Source organism: Mixophyes fleayi, chromosome 2 (genome assembly GCF_038048845.1).
Source record: "Mixophyes fleayi isolate aMixFle1 chromosome 2, aMixFle1.hap1, whole genome shotgun sequence".
Lineage (NCBI taxonomy): Eukaryota > Metazoa > Chordata > Amphibia > Anura > Limnodynastidae > Mixophyes > Mixophyes fleayi.
Genome location: NC_134403.1, coordinates 340,610,883 through 340,630,706, shown reverse-complemented (window position 1 = coordinate 340,630,706; position 19,824 = coordinate 340,610,883). Strand labels below are relative to the sequence as shown.

Sequence of the window (19,824 nt, the reverse complement as noted above, 5' to 3'; positions counted from 1 at the left end):
ACATGGAAATACACAGCTTTGCAACTGCGATCAGCAGCTATAGAGTAGTTTTTACTATTCGCCAGGGCAGCTGCTTATCAGAACAGTTGTCCCGGCTTCAGTTAACACTTAAACTGCTCAGTTACAACATTTCTTACTGTTGTGAATAGCGACGATAACATATGTTTAAAACATGAAAAAAAGTTAAGTAACTATCTAGCGCTGTGTATCTCTCATATAAGCGTGAATACAATGTGCAGAACCACCAATACAAAAATGTGTATCCAGGGACAATAATATAAATAAATTTATACTTATGTTCAAGTGCAGAAAGATTTCCAAATGAATCCACCGAAGAAAAACGTTTGTATAATAAAAACAGACAAAAGAATATATATAGTGTATTATTGCCAATCTAATACATGTATAAATTGTAAACAGTATCCTCTCTCATTGTTGCACATCCCGCTTATCGCTGTACCTGAGAGCCTTTAGCAGGTCAGACATACCCGGCATTCACATCCATGGCAAAATACATTTATAACTGCATACATGTTTGAAACAATGTTTTATTTGAAAGAGTTTAAATTGTCTTTCCTTTTTAAAAATATTCTCCATATACGTTTTGGGAACTGTTAATTTGTTAGTGATGATGAGGGCAGACAGAACCCTCTGGTGATCGAGAGTTAATTGTAAAACATCACAATCGCTCAGTGGATACATGAGCTATGATACAATGTTACTTCCTTGTTTTTAACTAGATTATCAGTTTCGTTTCTCTCTGTACATATTAAAGGACCAATGGCTGTTGTCTGACTATCTCACAAACTTATTGTGCTTATCCGGGATATCATGGGTCTCAGTAAATGGGAGAGAGAGGGCTGCAGACAAATTCTGATGTTGCTGACAACCGCAGATTTATTTTCCTTGGTTGTGACTGTCACAAAAAAAACGACCATGGTGCACACCAGTGAAGGTGAGCGAATGAGCTCAGTGCTCAGGGGATATCTGCTGAGAGATAGATGGACTGATTAATTAGACAGACAGGAAAATAGATGGGATTTGCGAACCAGTGGTCAAATGGGGGAATGGACAGGAGCTTACACGATTACTGCTGAAACAGGACTGCAAGTTTATCAATATAAATCAATTATTGCATTTTATTATCAATATACCTGATTTAATGTGTTAATTAAAGGGAATACCTGCACATGCATATTTTTAATTTTATGTTGTAGTTTCCACTGCTTAGTATTTTGGGTGTCTCTTACCCTGGGATTCTCAACATTACTGGTATACATCCTTTGACACCTGGCACATATTTTTGTAAAACGTGCACATTAGGGTTGTCCAAAAGGTTACAGCACTTATGTGTGGCATAAAATGAATTGGGAGCATTACTGTGGTATAATATGAACTGGGGGCCTTAACGTGGCATAAAAGGAACTGGGGGCACTATTGTGTGGCATAACATGAACGTTTATTTGTTGGTCCCATTATTATTAATATTATCATGATATTAGTGTGATAAAATAAGAAATAATTATATATTAGCAGACTAATTAAGAGTCGCACCTGTGTGGGGCCTGTTAAAGGTTAAAGCCCTCATCACTCTCTCTCAGACCAGGGGAGGAGGCTGGCTGCCTCCTGAGAGAACTTGTCCCCCAATTCAAAGTATGCTACATAATTGTCACCCAATTCAAAGTATGTCATATAGCCATATCCCCAATTCAAAGTATGCCACATAGTTGTCCCCCAATTCAAAGTATGCTACATAGTTATATCTCCAATTCAAAGTATGCCACATAGCTATACCCCATTCAGATTATGCCCCCAATCCATATTATGCCACATAGTGGTGCCCCGAATCCATATTATGCCACAAGTTGTGCCTTCAATCCATATTATGCCACATAGTTGTGCCTCCAATCCTTATTATGTCACTTAGCTGTCCCCCAATTCAAAGTATGCCACATAATTGTCACCCAATTCAAAGTATGTCATATAGCCATATCCCCAATTCAAAGTATGCCACATAGTTGTCCCCCAATTCAAAGTATGCCACATAGTTATATCCCCAATTCAAAGTATGCCACATAGTTATATCCCCAATTCAAAGTATGCCACATAGTTATACCCCATTCAAATTATGCCACAGTTATATCCCCATAATTGTACCCCCAAATCATAGTGTGCCCGTACATTTACCTTTGGAGTCAGCGCATACACGTCTTCTTCCACAAACGTATTTTTCATAGCAATCTGTGAGTTGCCGGGGATTGACGACCCCTGCTCTAAAGCATTTAGTCAGAAAGATGGAGACTTTGAAAAAAGAAAGAAAGAAATAATTATTGCTATATTGCTTTGCATTAATTCAACACAGAGAATTATACACTTTTATTTTGTTGTATTATTTTATATCTAGAAGCCATTTATGTCATACTTCAACACAGTCAGAGCGCCACAGAGCTCTTGAACCGGAGAAAGGTTTATCGTGACACCATTTATCAGTACCTAAACAACGAGGGTGTCTGTCTGCAGAAAAATAACACAAAATCTGATCTGATGCAAAAAGCCATTAAACACTGGAGAGAACAAGTAAGTTGTGTTTATGTGTGTGCCTATGCATTTATAGACTAGTTTCAGTTTTTGCACTTATAAATATTCAACAATAACACAATAAACCTGCAGTCGTATACCTACGTGTATTGCTTTGCTGCTGTAACGTTTTTTAAACCATCATTGTTGATGCTCAAGACAACTTATAGATGTAACTTAATGTCACAGACCTGAGGTAGGAAGTAGTGGATCCTATGTATCACCTAAAGTTGGCACCAGCAGAGAAGAGTCTAATGGATCCCCGTGAGGATGTTTGGCTGCAGGTCGCTGCTCTCAGGTTAACACCTTGGTGCAACATACTGGTGATTGCTGGCAGGAAGCGTTGTTTAAACCATACAGAAGCACCAAAGAAGACTGGTCTGACAACCTGAGGTCTGGTAAATGATTAAGCCAAGAGGGAGACTAGTCTGACAAGCTGAGTTTTGATACAAGTGGAATCAAAAAGGGAGAGAATCAGACAATCAGTGTTCTGGTGCACAATTGAAGCACAGAAAGAGAGAAGTCTGATCTTGTGCACTGGAAATTACAGGAAAGTATCAGAGTGCTGGAGCTGAGAAGTGCTCAGATTGTACTTTACATACCAGGTCCTTGTGGATTTTAGCACCTGATAATGTCAGTGGTCACATGGTCACAACTACTGGGAAGGAACTAAAGCAACCAGACCATTGTGTGCCCGTTCTCCTGCATCTGAGCAGTGTCTGGTGAGTAAAATGACCCCCCTCCCTTCTTGAGGGTGTACACCAAACACCCTAAAAAGTTTTTGGGGAATATTTTTACGTGAAAAATTTTAAGAAGAAGAGTATGGATATCAGAGACCTTGACAAAGGCACATTTTTTGGATCTATACCCCTTACAATAAAGAAAAAATGCCTTTGTGTAGTCAAGAATTCAGGATTTAATTTGATCTTTTATTTCACTTGTCCTTGTACCAAGATTACGGAAAGGGGAAAACTGGAGGAAGAAATGCAGTTAATAACCAAGGATTTTAGCAGAGAAATTGAGGTCACTGGATTATTTACCTCCAGAATCTTATATGGTCTGGAGAAATGGGGAGCAAAGTTCATACTAAAAACCCAGAGACGGAGGTTCTGAATTCAAAGCCAAACTTATCACCAGAAACTAACTTGGGAACCACACTTGGCAACCAGACACGGAGATAGATCATACTTTCCAACTCCAGGAGACACCCGGATTAAGGGTGGGTGTCCCGGACTCCCGGGAGAGTATGGCAGCCTCCCGGGTCTGCTCACTTCCTAGTGAAGTGGGCTGAATGAGATCCAAAATGCCGCGATTTTACCCCCCCAGGTGTAAAATGATGCGTTTGCGTTATTATGTTGTGGTGGTGGGAGCCAAAATGGCGTGATTTGCTGAGCCACGCCCCGACACACCCACCTTTCCACCGGCAGCTCCCGGATGCCGACTTCAAGAAGTCGGCAAGTATGAGATAAATTCATGGGGCTGATTGATATGAACAAATTCTGCTCAGGCTAATCAAACCAGTTATCTTGATTAACAGAATTTTTCTAATTCTTGATTAATTCTCAGTGTTTGCCCGTTGAATTGTGGGTGGTAGGCTGCAGAGAAATAATGTTTACTACAGACTTTTTTTTACAAAATGCCCATCAAAATATTTACACAAATTGGAACCCTTGGCCAGAGACAATCTCAAGCGGACAGTCATGTAAACGGAAGATGTCATTGACGAATAATGAAGCCAACATAGATACTGAAAGATGTGCTTTGAGAGAAATAATTTGAGCAACCTTGGAGAAGTGGTCCACAAATAGTATTGTACTATGGGTGAGGAAAGATTTATTATGAAGGTCATTGAAAGGTGTGTCCAAAGTTTGTCCGTAATGGAAAATTGTAGGACAGGCCCAATAGAACGTTGACAAAGTAGTTTGTGCTGGGTGCAGATAGTACAGTCTGAAACAAATTCCTTGACATCCTGATTAAGAGAAGACCACTAATAACCCTGAAAATTAAACTCCAGTGTTTTATATCCCTGCATGTCCAGGGAATTCAGAGAAGTATGTATAGAGTAAAAGTTTGGGCTGAAGAGTCAGATAAATTTAGGTTCTCCCATGGGGAAGACCAGAATGAACAGGAGGAGTGATGGCTAAAATGTAATTTGGATCCATTACTGGTTTGAGCTTGGAGGAAGATTCAGCATTCTAGGAATCAAAGGACCATGGTAAAGCATCAGCATTACCATTTTTGGTACTCTTACAGTAAGTGACAGAAATTGAGAAAAACAATGACCATCTTGGGGTTTATACATTGACTGGATTGTATGCAAAGAAGATCCCTATGCCTCTAAATCTCTGGAGCTCATTTGATGGCGAGGAGTTCTCTATCGCCAATGCCATAGTTCTTTGTGCAGGTGCAACCTGCGGGACAAAAATCCACAGGGATTGAAGACCGGATACAGAAATGATGAATGGTGAAGTTACATTTCTTCAAAAAGACATTTCTCCAATTTACACTAAAGATGATTAGAGATGAGCGGGCTCGGATTCCGCTAATCCGAGCCCACCCGAACAGTGCCGATCCGAACGGGATCCGAGCACTGTTCGGATATTTCCGGCGGGCAAAAAATGAGGCTCTGTCGTCCAAGTCTCGCGTCGAATCTCGCGAGGGGTGGGAGGGAGGGCCCAGAACAATTCCATCTTGTACCTCTTTTTTTGGCATTATGTGCTCAAGCTACCTCGGTGCAACCTTTTGGCCTAAAAACAATATTGTGAGGTGTTCAGAATAGACTGGAAATTAGTGGAAATGATTGTTATTGAATGTCATTGAGGTTAATAATAGCGTAGGAGTGAAAAAAAACCCACAAAACTGGTTTTTAGCACTTTTTATGCTTTTTTAAAAATAAATCAGAACCAAAACCTTTCGTCGGATGTTTTGGCAAAACAAATCAGAACCCAAAACCTCAAGCTAATCAGAACCCAAAACCCAAAACACTAAAAGTGGCCGGTGCACACCCTTAAAGATGATGTCATCTGAGACATCTTAGAATCTCCTTAACATGTTTTCTATGACAATCAATGTCTCTTAATGTTAGTCCCTGATTTAAATGCACCTCTTTAAATTGTCTACCTCCTTAATGTTTATGAGATTGTAAACACCCCAGGAATCTATTTGGAAAAAAACGGCTGAAGAGTTCTGAGATCAAAGGTATAAGACTTGTTCTTAACTGTAACATCATTCAAGCCCCGGTAATCAATACAGGGTCTCAGACTACCATCATTATTCTTATTGAAAAAGAATCTGACACCTGCAAGATAAGATGATTCCAGAATAAAGTCACAAGCCAAATATTCTTGTGTATAAGCAGACATGACTTGTGTTACCAGGAGAGATATAGAATATACATGTCTTGGAGGTGGAATGTTACCAGTCTGAAGTTCAATTGGGCAATCCCACTGCCTATGGGAGGAAATTATTCAGCTATTTTGCTTATTGAACATATAAGAGTAGGAGGCATACTATGGAGGTAAAAGAGGTTCCAGTTTCATAGAACACAGAGGCAGATTTGTGTAAGTAGTGACCTTTTGGAGACATTGATTGTAACAGCCAGGACCTCAAAATATAACCTGTGCGGAATGCCAGTCGAGAACTGGAGAGTAAAGATGCAGCCAAGCAAGCCCAATAACAAGATAATTAATAGCCTTGGGAATTACAATAAATTAAATCGATTTTTTGTGTAAAGCTCCCATTTACAGACTAAGAGGAACAGTTGCTCAGAGTTTAGTGCCTCCAGAAATGCTACTATCATTGATGGCCCTAATACACACTGCTTGATCCAGATCCAAAATTGGAATGCCATGTTTAGAAACCAGGAAGAGGCAATAAAATTCCCCAGTATCCAAGACGACAGAAAACTAAATGGAAACGGAGAGTAGTAAAGGAAGACTAGTTAAATGAACCCCGCATGGCCTCTACAATACCAGCTAAGTTCTGCTGTTTCCCAACCTCTAGGGACATTCCCCAATCAGATAGTTATGTGCAGCACAAAAACTTTAGGAGACACTGTGGGTATCTGAAATTGAGCAGCTATGTGCAATATAAGGTCACAGAACGCATAAACAAATTATATTCTAAAATAAATGAGCAACTATTAACAATATAATCATTAGTAAAAAAATGGATTTCAAAAAATATATGTATTTTATTTTTTTACATTAAATATATAAATAAATAGTTGATTACTATTCTGAGGGCAGTCTAAGTGGAATTTTGCCGATGAAAGCATATTTGAAGAGTGTCTAGAGTGGGGTTAGAGGAGAGAAAGCGAGATATGCAGTTATATGCAAGTTGCTCAAGTAGCTTGGAGGCAAAGAGGAGGAGAGAAGTGGTGCAGTGTTTGGAGACTGAGGCTGGGTCAAGAGAGAAATGCTTTAGGATTGGTGAGATGAGCACTGTTTAAAGCAGGGTAGGAATGTGTCCAGGAGACAGGATGAAGAGGTGAGCAGGCAATGGGGACAGTAGGGAGGGAATAAGCAGGCTGTAGGGTGAGATGATGAGATGAGTGCTCGTCCTTAGTTATGTGGAAACATGTACTGAGGATGAATTGGGAAGTGCAGGAGAAGTATGGGTTGGGTTTGTGGAGTCTGGCATTAGAAGATATCTTGCTGAATTGAGTTGAGGCGACAGGGGATTTCAGAGAAGTGAAATAGGTTTGCTTGGAAAAGTGAAAGGGCGGTGTTGTAAGATAAAAGAATGATATATAGAGGAGGAAGTCATTGTTGTAATGTAATTTTCTCCAGTGGCATTCAGGAGCACTTTTCTAGATGGCAGGTCTGTTTCGTGTTCTGTGGTTGAGGTTTTGGTCACTGGAGACTGGAGCTACATTGCCAGTATGGTGATGTAAAAAGTGCCAGTTCAGGGCAGAGAAGGGTAGTTATAGGAGAGAATAGTAGTTCTAGTGAAGATGGGAAGTAGATTGGGTCTAGAGCATTTGCGTGTCATCATGGATTTGGGTGCAAGGTGCATAATGTAATATGAGGCTGATGGAAAGAATATTGTAGTTAGAGAGCAGGAAGACCAAGATGGAGAATGGAGCAAAGTTGGATAAGTCGAGATGAAGGGAGTGTGGGTGCATGGTGAAGTCCACTGTGAGACCACAAGGGAAAGTATGCAAAATAAGTTTTGTGCTTGCAGGGACAGTGGGGTTGTCAATAGGATTGTTGAAATCACCAAGTATTAGAGTAGGAAGATAAAATGATAGGAATAACTGAGTCAGGCAGCAGAGTTGTCAAGGAATTGTCAGGGAAGGTTCGCAGTTTCACTTTATGGACAAAGTGTATCCTAATCTCTGCTTATCTATTTTAATCTATTTTCTTCTAACTTATCTTGGCTTCTGTAGCTGTTTATTGTTCTGAAAAAGAAACTGAGACAGGATATAGAAGCTGCCATAACATGGAATATAGTAATAAGGTGATACATTGTTTTCTGTACCAAATAATAATATCTTCAAGTGTTTTTTGTAATTAAAGTTAATTTCCATTTTTGTTTGTAAAATAACAATTTGTTACTTATTACATTTAATATTGTTTACTTCAGACTAAATTTAGCTACAAAATATGATTTAAAAGAAAAGAAAAACCACTTATTATTAAACCAACTATATTTCAGGACATTTCTTCAATTCTGAAACCTTTTCGATCTAACAATCCTTCCCCTCGTGCTTTAATACCACAACAACAGAAAGTGTCCAATGTTGATTCATCTTGCCCGCTTTCCATCCATATCTCCCAGCTGTCTATAAATTGCCCTCACAAGGCTGACAAGACAGTAACACCACAAACGCTGGGTTCTCAGGTGAGTCTATATGATATAAATGGAGCATTATAATTAAAAGTTATTTAATTTGAAAACATTGTGTGATGAGCATTTCTCTGATTGCTGAGTAAAAATGATGTGTGAATATCTGGCGGAATTTGGCCTTGAGGGTTCCTAGTCATATTTCAACCATAGCTGACATTGAAAATCATTGATGTAATTTCACTTTTCACTTTTTAAGGGATAACAAACTGTTTTTTTCTTTATTATTTACTAGAATATATGCTACTACTATTCTACAAGTAAATGTAGGATATACCTGAACAAGTAATAACAAAACCAAAAAAACACTTTGAAAGGTTATGGAATGATGCATTTAAATGGCATTCAGAAAAGTGAAGATGTCACTGGTCATCGGATGAGGGCCAAATGTGACAGTGCCGTAATGAGAGTGGTGCGGGCAGTGCCGTTGCCCTGGGCGCAAGGCCAAGGGGGCGCAGCAGCCGCCCGTTACCTGCCTCCATACCTTCAGCCCTAAGAGAGAGAGAGACATTTACTTACAACAGTTTGACGCTTCAGCCCTTAAGTCCTTCCTGCAGTGGAATGCATGTGCGTTCCCCTGACAGGAAGTTCGGCATGGACTTAAGGGCTGAAGCGTCAAACTGTTGTAAGTAAAACTCTCTCTCTCTCTCTCATATTAATTAATGCTTTAAATGCCTGTTTCACAATCTTGTGACAATCCTGTCTTCTAAACCATTTTGTATGTACTCACCAAAATTATTTTGAATCTTAACTAATGATATTTCTGCTAAAGTCAAACAAGGTGTCTGAATTGCAAATTGTATAGAGTAAAAGCAAGAGGGTATAATTGTCATTGATACACATAGTGCATTTCTTTCCCACACGGTAGTGCCAAATGTAATATTTAGCAGTCAATTTACATATACTGGAGCTTTGCTCCAATGTTTGTTTGAGAGACAATGATAGCATGTCACAATATATTAAACTCACTTAAACCTACACATATTAACTGCATAAAATATTACAATACCTATAGCTATATATTTTGGACATACTTTAAATGGTCATTAGGGCAGACAGCCGGTTGTTCATTTATTGGAATCCCACCACTTCGCGTGTGTGTGTGCATATATATATATATATATATATATATATATATATATATAAAGAATTCTTTCAGTAAAGTGCTATCCACACCGACATTAGGTTGGCCACATCCACTTGTCACATGCCACTCCCACTTAGATGGAGGGCGCTGGTGCCCTGTCTTGCCCAGGGCACCAAAATTTTTAGTTACGGCACTGAAATGTGGTTCCCAAAATTCTGATTGATATGACTGTTGTGTTTGCTGAGATTGCAATCAATGTAAATAGGTGTCTGGAGACACAAACGTTTGGGGGTCCTGTTATATTGATAAAAAAAAAGGTGTTTTCCTGCTCTCTAGGAATATCCAGGAGACTCTAAAATTATGGGGACTTCTACCAAACGGGAGAATAAGCCATCCTTCTGGATCCCGTTTCTCTTACTTGATAAGTGGGCAGGGCAGGTCCTTGATGACCTAGTTTGCGTGATGATGAGGGTGGGGGTGGGGCAGGAGGGGAGTCCAAAAGGTAGGTAAGTATGGTTTAGGACAGCACAAAAACTGTTCTACAGCACAGAGCAAATATAGCTGCACTTTCCCTTGTAACATTTTCAAGGTAAGTTTCAGTACATTGGGCCTGAGGCAGAGTGAGTACTATGCAAGTTTGTGTTGTATATCTTGCCTATTTTCGCCCTGAATATGCTCATGAAGTTAACGCATGCAACTGCGTGAATGCAGGATCGCACCTACCTGAGATGAGTCTTTAAGACAGAAGAGTTGGAACAGGTGAGAGAAGGGGCGGCCTAATGTAGGCCAAGTACATTAAAGGTGTATTTTTGCAAATGTTTTGTGTATTTACGCCTGTTAGATGTATCATTTGCACCTGCTACTTGGCAAGCATAAATCCAGGATTATGATTGCCGGCAGCATTACCTCATTGATTCTGATTGGACGATTGCTGAATCACCTGCTCAACTGACACAACTATTTTCATCACTCACAACTATACTAACTACAGGCCTGATTCATTAAGGATCTTAACTTAATAAATTTCTTATTTAAGTCTCCTGGACAAAACCATGATACAATGCAAGGGGTGCAAATTAATATTCTGTTTTGCACATAAGTTAAATACTGACTGTTTTTTCATGTAGCACACCTGTGGTCCCCCTGGCGTGACCGTGGTGTTCCTAAAGTTTATCTTTCACCTCTTCAAATCCAGTCACTTGTTAAATAAATACAATATAAAAATTAACTAGGTTATGTATTGTATTGTTACAATTAAGTCATGCTCAGGAGAGAGAGCTTTAGAGTGAAAGACTCACAGTGACAGAAGGAGTCAGTAGAGAGGGAGTGTGAGAAAGAGTTATGTCTGGCTTCTTGATCTCAGTGACACTGCTGCAGATGAGGGCCACTGTGTTGACCTGCTCTTTTATCTCCTCCCATATGTGAAGCTTGGCCCCAACCTAGAGCTGCCTATTGGTGCAGTGTAGCGTATCCACCACAAGATGCACCAGCACCTCAACTTCTTTGTAGATGAAATTAGGCTGGCAGGACTTTGTGGGGGCATTGCTGGGACCAGGTGCATCTTTGTTAGACTGGGACATTTTATTTGCTAATATTGTTGATAACAATTTGATAAATGTATTTTATTAGTGACAGTGGCAAGCATTTGAATGTGTTATTTTCTTGTGGTGCCTTATATATGATATGATTAGATGTATATTGGCGTTAGTGAGCGTGTTTTCATGCCAAATCATTAGTATTAGTTTTTTTATTATAGCGTAGTAATGTTTGATAATTGTACATGTGCAACAATAACTGCTATAATCTTTAATATGAATGCTTGCTTAGTAACCATTTTATGTAAGGGGTTTAGGCTATCCACTATGGCACATTAGCATGTGGTGACGTATGGGGTGACGCATGGGGTCACGTATGTGGGGTGAGACGTATGTGTGTGTTTTCTGCACTAAGTGGGTTTTCTCACAAAGTGTATGAAAATGCACAGTTAGACAACACAGCGACACAGCAGCTAACCATCATCCTTTTCTTCTCTTTTCATCTCCAGGTATGTCCATGCTCTGCTATTCTGAACTACATTTAATCTGTGTATCTCATCCCTGCATCTGTGTGTTTAAAAAGTATGTCCATGCTCTGCTATTCTGATCTACAGTAACCTGTGTATCTCATTCCTGCAACTGTGTGTATAAAAAATATGTTATAGGGTCATTCCACATCATATCACCCAAAAAAACATTAAATGTCCACCACCCATCTCAGATTTTTTTGAATTTTTTTTAGTTAAGAGAGGATGTCAAAACAACTATTTCTGCCAAATATCTCAACTGTCTGACAATTAGTTGATTAAATATTGATTTTTCAATTTATTAAATAATTTACTAATTTCGGCTTCTTTATCCAGCTTATTTGAAGTATCACGGGTGTTTATTAAGGAATTGACACAAAATTTGGACCCCTAAGGTAACTCTCCCTCCCTCCCGAATCCAAAAATCCAAATCAAATTACTTTACCTGCCTCATGTTTTGCGTTACGGCAAAAACGCAAGTTTTTTGAGTATAAGTAAAAATGCTAGATTCAATTGACATTAGGGATCCCATTTTTTGGGGGGGGGGGTGTTTAAAAAAGGTATAAATTACTGCCACAAAAAAAATCAACCGGGTACTCTGTTTCATAGTGGAGAAAAAAAATATTGAAGTTGGTGCTCGATTATTGTTGTACCGCATACATAATTTACACATTGTTAAAAACCATACCAAAAAATTTAACTAAACTGAGGCAATGGGATAAAACTCCCATACAGGAAATGAAACAAACAGAAACTGATGTGAAGGGGATTCCCTTTAGAAAGACCAAAACTGAAACTTTCTAGAGAAAGAAAGAGGAAGACACAGAAAGAGTCAATCATGGCAGCTGCTCATTTGGTAGTCTTTTAAATACGGACTGCCATATTACTATTTACTCAAAAAAACATTGGATTACATAGCTGGGACCACTTTACAGATGAAGAAAAATAACTTTTGATTCTGAGAACTGAAGTTTCAAATGCAGTAACCAGTACACAAACAATTTGTTGAGGATTTCTCTGCATGGCTCCCTCACTTCTTATCTTCAGACATGTCCACCCTTATCCTGGGTGATTTCAACATTCCCATTGATAACCCACCTTCTAAAGCTGCTTCCAAACTGCTCTCTCTAACCTCCTCACTTGACCTCTCCCAGTGGATTGAATCATCTGCTCATCAGGATGGCCATTGCCTTAATCTTGTTTTCTCTAGACTATGCTCAGTTTCTAATTTCCTTAACACACCCTTCCCCTCTCAGATCATCACCTTATCAACTACACGCTCACCCCCACTGCTCTAACATCTGTACTGTCTAACTCTACCAAGCCTCCTCATACCCACAGAAATCTTAATTCTATTAATCTTCAACAATTTTCCACCTCTCTCCAACACCTTCTCTCCCCTATCTCTACATTCTCCTCCCCTGAGGTGGCAGTACCTCATTTTCATCAAACCTTAGCAACAGCCCTTGATCAAGTGACTCCAGCAACACTACATATTACACATCGACTTCAATGTCAACTGTGGCACACTACAGCAATGCAAAATGTTAAAAAACTTTCCCGTAAAGCAGAACGTCACTGGCGTAAATCTCGCACCTCTAATGACTTCTTCACATATACTTCTATCTACTGCTCCTATCAAAATTCTCTGGACACTGCAAAACAAACATACTCCCAATCTCTTATCTATGTTCAGGCTTCTAACCCCAAAAGCCTTGTTAACACATGTAAATCTCTTCTCAATCCTCCCACCCCGAAACATCCATCTATTATCAGTGCCCAGGATCTTGCTTCCTACTTCAAGGACAAGATTGATAAGATCAGACTAGAAATGGTATCCTCTTCCTCGACAAGCATTCCGCTGAATTCCTTCCCACTACCCTCTGACACCGTCTGAAATTTCTGCTCTCTTCTTATCTTCCTACTCTACCTCCTGTCCTCTTGATCCTATTCCCTTGCAAATTGGTAGATCCATGTTTCCTTTGCTCATTTCACCTCTAACTAAAATCTGTAATCTCTCGCTCTCTACTGGCATCTTTCCATTGCTATACAATCATGCAGTGATTACTCCTATTCTAAAAAACAAGATTCCGACCCAAACTCTCTCTCAAATTACCGTCCCACCTCTCAGCTCCCGTGCCCCTCCAAGCTTCTAGACAGACTTGCCTACACTAGCCTCACACGCTTCCTTTCTGCAACCAACCTCTTCAGTCTGGCTTTCGTTCTCAACATTCCACAACGACTAATGAGCCTAATAGACACTATATGCGCATTTGCGTTCGGGTTTGGTTCATGCGTACATCCATCTCCACTCAGCAAAATTACTGGCGTAGACAGTCTATCTTCCTCTACTGTTAGTAAGATGCATTTACATCTTCAAGTTGCACTGTGACAGGGAAGGACATTTCAGGGTACACTTTGCTCAATGTACCTATAGCTTCAAAACAAAAGTCCTGATGTCTCTTCACTTAATTTATGCTATTATTGGGGCTAAATAGAACAGTACATGAGGAGAAAACCTGAAAAGTTTAATTTAATAAAAGTAGTGGTAGTAATGTGGTAGGAGATTTTTCATTTCCTAGGAAAGCTATGCACATTCCTTCTTTACAAATATGTCTGACAACAGTGGAATAGGGAACTTAGACTGTTAGCTCCAATTCAGCAGGGACTGATGTGAGTTCTCTGTACAGCGTTGCGGAATTAGTGAGCTAAATAAATGCTGCTGCTGATGATGATGATGATGGGTGGACCGATGGAAAACCAAGTCATCCTGTGGTGCACATCTAGTGTATTTTGTATAAAAAGTTCTACAGTCTCATCCATTAGATGCTTACTATAATATCAAACAAAGCAAAATCTTGGTATTGCATTTGTGTTTATAAACAGGCACTTTATAGTAGATATTTTACAATTCATATAGAATGCTTCAATCCACCCATGTATGCCAGGTCCATCCATAATATTGATAAAATAGTTGTTCATCCTGCAATCAACTGCATTTTTAGTTTCATAAATGAGCCATATCTTACCACATTTCCTATTGGTAAACCAGGAAATATTAAGACACATACCCTCTCCACCCAAACAATTGCCCGATCCACAGAAGCCACAGCCATTTCTAGTGATGTCACACCTTGTCACTTTTGACAGCTGGAAAGTAGGACTATACAATGGAAATCAGAACCATTGCCAGGCATCCATGAGCACAAGGCAGCTCCTTCATCTGCCAGACACTGGTCTTGGCCCTAAATATGGGTAATCAGTATTAAAACATTTTTCACATACCACCTGCTTATCTTCAAATTTAATCCAACACTGTCACATCATATTTACATTATTAACAATCTGACATTGTATTTGTCTTTCTTCTTTCCTCCACAGTGTTATAAAGTTAATTCATTTCAAAGCAGTGCTTGTCCTCCCAGAAGTTTTCCAGCTGGTGAAAGCTCTATCTATATAAGCAGTGAAACAGGAAAAGCTGCAAAACAGAAAACAAAGTCATTTCCTGTTTCTGATGTAAGTGTGTTCTCTTATAATCTGTAAAGAAAAACAAGCAAAAATTAAAAATTAATTTGGGCTAAAGCTCTCTATATTATGTGTTTTTTTCCTATAAGTAAGTATATGTAAATTGGTCATACAGCATAATACGATGTTCAACTAAAAGGGTTATTATGAGTTAATTGGTAATAACAAGTAATGTGTAATTGCTAATGAGCCTAATAGACACTATATGCGCATTTGCGTTCGGGTTTGGTTCATGCGTACATCCATCTCCACTCAGCAAAATTACTGGCGTAGACAGTCTATCTTCCTCTACTGTTAATAAGATGCATTTACATCTTCAAGTTGCACTGTGACAGGGAAGGACATTTCAGGGTACACTTTGCCCAATGTACCTATAGCTTCAAAACAAAAGTCCTGATGTCTCTTCACTTAATTTAAGCTATTATTGGGGCTAAATGGAGCAGTATGTGAGGAGAAATCCTGAAAAGTTTAATTTAATAAAGGTGGTAGCAAAGCAGTAGGAGATTGTTTATTTCCTAGCAAAGCTATTCGCATTCCTGCTTTACAAATAGGTCTGCCAACAGTGGAATAGGGAATTTAGACTGTTAGCTCCAATTCAGCAGGGACTGATGTGAGTGAGTTCTCTGTACAGCGTTGCGGAATTAGTGGTGCTATATAAATGCTGCTGCTGATGATGATGATGGGTGGACCGATGGAAAACCAAGTCATTCTGTGTTGCACATCTAATGTATTTTGTAAAAAAGTTTTATCGTCCGTTAGATGCTTATTATAATATCAAACAAAGCAAAATCTTGGTATTGCATTTGTGTTTATAAACAGGCACTTTATAGTAGACATTTTACAATTCGTATATAATGCTTCAATCCACCCCTGTGTTCCAGGTCCATCAATAATATTGATAACATAGTTGTTCATCCTGCAATCAACTGAATTTTTAGTTTCATAAATTATTATTATTATTATTATTATTATTATTATTTATTTATAAGGCGCCACAAGGTTTCTGCAGCGCCGAACACAGTACAAACAATGGACAGTACAGGGAATAACAGTACAGAACAATAAACAAGTAATACCAAGACTTCAGATGCTCCAGGAAAAGCAAAAATATTGAGGTTGGAGCAGAAGAGAAGGTAGAGAGACAGGAGGGAGAAGGGCCCTGCTCATTAGAGCTTACATCCTAAAGGGAGGGCAACAGACAATCGGCACAGAGGGAATCAGAGGATGGGAGCAAGTGCACCCTTTTCAAAGATGGATCCAGGAGATGAGAGCGAGCATGGAAAGAGGGTTAAGTGGAGGGCTGGTAAGCCTTGAGGAAGAGATGAGTTTTGAGTGCCCCGTTTGAAGGAGCACAAGTTAGGGGATAGACGGATGGAGCGAGGGAGGTCATTCCAGTGCAAGGGGGCAGCTCAGGAGAAGTCTTGAATTCTGGAGTGGGATGAGGTTATTAGAGTGGAGGAGAGGCGACCGTCATTGGCCGAGTGCAGGGACCGGGCGGGAGTGTGGATGGAGAGGAGATTGGAGATATAGGGGGCAGTAGAGTGGGAGAGGGCCTTGTAGGTGAGGGTAAGAAGTTTGAAAAGAATTTGATAGGGGAAGGGGAGCCAGTCAAGGGCAAGGCAGAGAGGGGAGGCAGAAGAGGAGTGGCGAGAAAGGAAGATAAGCCTCGTCGCCGCATTGAGTATAGAACGAAGGGGGGCATGGCGAGAGCGGGGGAGGCCGGTGAGGAGAAGATTGCAGTAGTCCAGGCAGGAAATGATGAGCGCGTGGATAATAGTTTTGGTTGCTTCATTAGATAGGAAGGGCCGGTTGCAGGCAATGTTACGAAGTTGAAAGCAACAGGATTGCACAAGAGATTGAATGTGGGGGGTAAAAGAGAGGGAGGAGTCGAGGGTGACGCCCAGGCAGCGTAGTTGTGGGACGGAGGAAATGGTGGAGTTGTTAATAGTGATGGAGAGATCCAGATGGGATAAGGACTTAGATGGAGGGAAAACAATAAGTTCTGTTTTTTCAATGTTAATTTTGAGAACCATAAATGAACCATACCTTACCACATTTCTTATTGGTAAACCAGGAAATATTAAGCCACATACCCTCTCCACCCAAACAATTGGCCGATCCACAGAAGCCACAGCCATTTCTAGTGATGTCACACCTTGTCACTTTTGACAGCTGGAAAGTAGGACTATACCATGGAAATCAGAACCATTGCCTGACATCCATGAGCACAAGGCAGCTCCTTCATCTGCCAGACACTGGTATTGGCCCTAAATATGGGGAATCAGTATTAAAACATTTTTCACATACCACCTGCTTATCTTCAAATTTAATCCAACACTGTCACACCCTAATTACATTATTAACAATCTGACATTGTATTTGTCTTTCTTCTTTCCTCCACAGTGTTATAAAGTTAATTCATTTCAAAGCAGTGCTTGTCCTCCCAGAAGTTTTCCAGCTGGTGAAAACTCTATCTATATAAGCAGTGAAACAGGAAAAGCTGCAAAACAGAAAACAAAGTCATTTCCTGTTTCTGATGTAAGTGTGTTCTCTTATAATCTGTAAAGAAAAACAAACAAAAAATAAAAATTAATTTGGGCTAAAGCTCTCTACATTATGTGTTTTTTCCTATAAGTAAGTAGAATGAGTCTAATAGACACTATATGCGCATTTGCGTTCGGGTTTGGTTTATGCGTACATCCATCTCCACTCAGCAAAATTACTGGCGTAGACAGTCTATCTTCCTCTACTGTTAATAAGATGCATTTACATCTTCAAGTTGCACTGTGACAGGGAAGGACATTTCAGGGTACACTGTGCCCAATGTACCTATAGCTTTAAATAAAAGTCCTGATGTCTCCTCACTTAATTTAAGCTATTATTGGGCTAAATGGAACAGTACATGAGGAGAAAACCTGACAAGTTTAATTTAATAAAAGTGGTGGTGGTAAAGTGGTAGGAGATTTTTTATTTCCTAGGAAAGCTATGCGCATTCCTACTTTACAAATATGTCTGACAACAGTGAAATAGGGAATTTAGACTGTTAGCTCCAATTCAGTAGGGACTGATGTGAGTGAGTTCTCTGTACAGGGTTGCGGAATTAGTTGCGCTATATAAATGCTGCTGCTGCTGATGATGGGTGGACCGATGGAAAACCAAGCCATTCTGTGTTGCACATCTAGTGTATTTTGTGTAAAAGGTCTACAGTCTCGTCCGTTAGATGCTTATTATAATATCAAACAAAGCAAAATCTTGGTATTGCATTTGTGTTTATAAGTAGACACTTTATAGTAGATATTTTACAATTCATATATGATGCTTCAATCCACCCATGTATGCCAGGTCCATCCATAATATTGAATAGTTGTTCATCCTGTAATCAACTGCATTTATAGTTTCATAAATGAGCCATACCTTACCACATTTCCTATTGGTAAACCAGGAAATATTAAGCCACATACCCTCTCCACCCAAACAATTGCCCGATCCACACAAGCCACAGCCATTTCTAGTGAGGTCACACCTTGTCACTTTTGACAGTTGGAAAGTAGGACTATACCATGGAAATCAGAACCATTGCCTGACATCCATGAGCACAAGGCAGCTCCTTCATCTGCCAGACACTGGTATTGGCCCTAAATACGGGGAATCGGCATCAAAACATTTTTCACATACAACCTGCTTATCTTCAAATTTAATCCAACACTGACACACCCTAATTACATTATTAACAATCTGACATTGTTTTTGTCTTTCTTCTTTCCTCCACAGTGTTTTAGTGTTAATTCATTTCAAAGCAGTGCTTGTCCTCCCAGAAGTTTTCCAGCTGGTGAAAGCTCTATCTATATAAGCAGTGAAACAGGAAAAGCTGCACCACAGAAAACAAAGTCATTTCCTGTTTCTGAGGTAAGTGTGTTCTCTCATAGGGGCACATTTATCAAGCATCGGCAAAACTGAAAAACAGTTATCAATCCTTATCGCATGGATAAGGATTGATCTATTTCTCAAATTTATGAAAAACGGATCACAGAAACATCAGTTCCGAAAAACTGCTGTTTCTGTGATAAAAAAAATCACACTTACCCCCCTCTTCGGAACATGCTGTCCTCCAGGTCCTTTTCATTTGTCTTCACACTGGAACTGCGCATGTGCAGTTTGAAGAACTGCACTTGTGCACAGACATCTCCGCTCTGTCTCTGCAACTATAGTAGCAGTGACAGACTGGTGAGTGACAGGAAGGGATCATGTGATCCCTCCACACATGCGCTGTCCAGCTCTGCTCTTCGGAGCAGAGCTGTCAGCACTGAAAACTTTCAATTATGATGTACGCCAGCTTTCCGAAAAAAATGTTTTTTCGGGACTTGTTAGATTACGGCCAGAGCAGTCACCATACTGTTGACTGGTGACTGCTCGCAAAAACGAAGAGGAGTGCAAAGCAGAAGATATCCATGTTATCTGCTGCGATGCACCTTTAATAAATTTGCGGAGGACACATCGGGACCTGATTTCCACGTTAAGTGCCCCACAATCTGTAAAGAAAAACAAACACAAATTAAAAATTAATTTGGGCTAAAGCTCTCTAAGTTAAGGGGAGTATTCAATTGTTTGGCTTGACGGCCGAAAAACTTGCACTCTAAAACTATTACCGTTAATACAGTAAAATTGCGCTTAAAAACCGTTCATACGGTAATTTACTCGGTGAATTTCAGCTCGCAGCTCAGCTCAG

General features: G+C 39.8%; 1 protein-coding gene across 4 annotated transcripts in view; it reads left to right on the top strand.

The window, feature by feature from the left end:
- Positions 1–766: 766 nt before the first annotated feature.
- LOC142139444 (uncharacterized) overlaps positions 767–19,824 on the top strand; it is a 31,901-nt gene continuing 12,843 nt past the window's right edge. For 3 of the 4 annotated variants that reach the window (XM_075197048.1, XM_075197047.1, XM_075197051.1), the window contains exons 1-6: positions 767–955; positions 2,405–2,577; positions 8,236–8,421; positions 14,955–15,089; positions 17,502–17,636; positions 18,870–19,004. In XM_075197048.1, coding sequence (XP_075053149.1) covers positions 832–955; positions 2,405–2,577; positions 8,236–8,421; positions 14,955–15,089; positions 17,502–17,636; positions 18,870–19,004 — 888 coding nt within the window. In that variant the 5' untranslated portion in view covers positions 767–831. The remainder of the gene's footprint in view (positions 956–2,404; positions 2,578–8,235; positions 8,422–14,954; positions 15,090–17,501; positions 17,637–18,869; positions 19,005–19,824) is intronic. The other variant, XM_075197050.1, reaches the window with a different exon arrangement.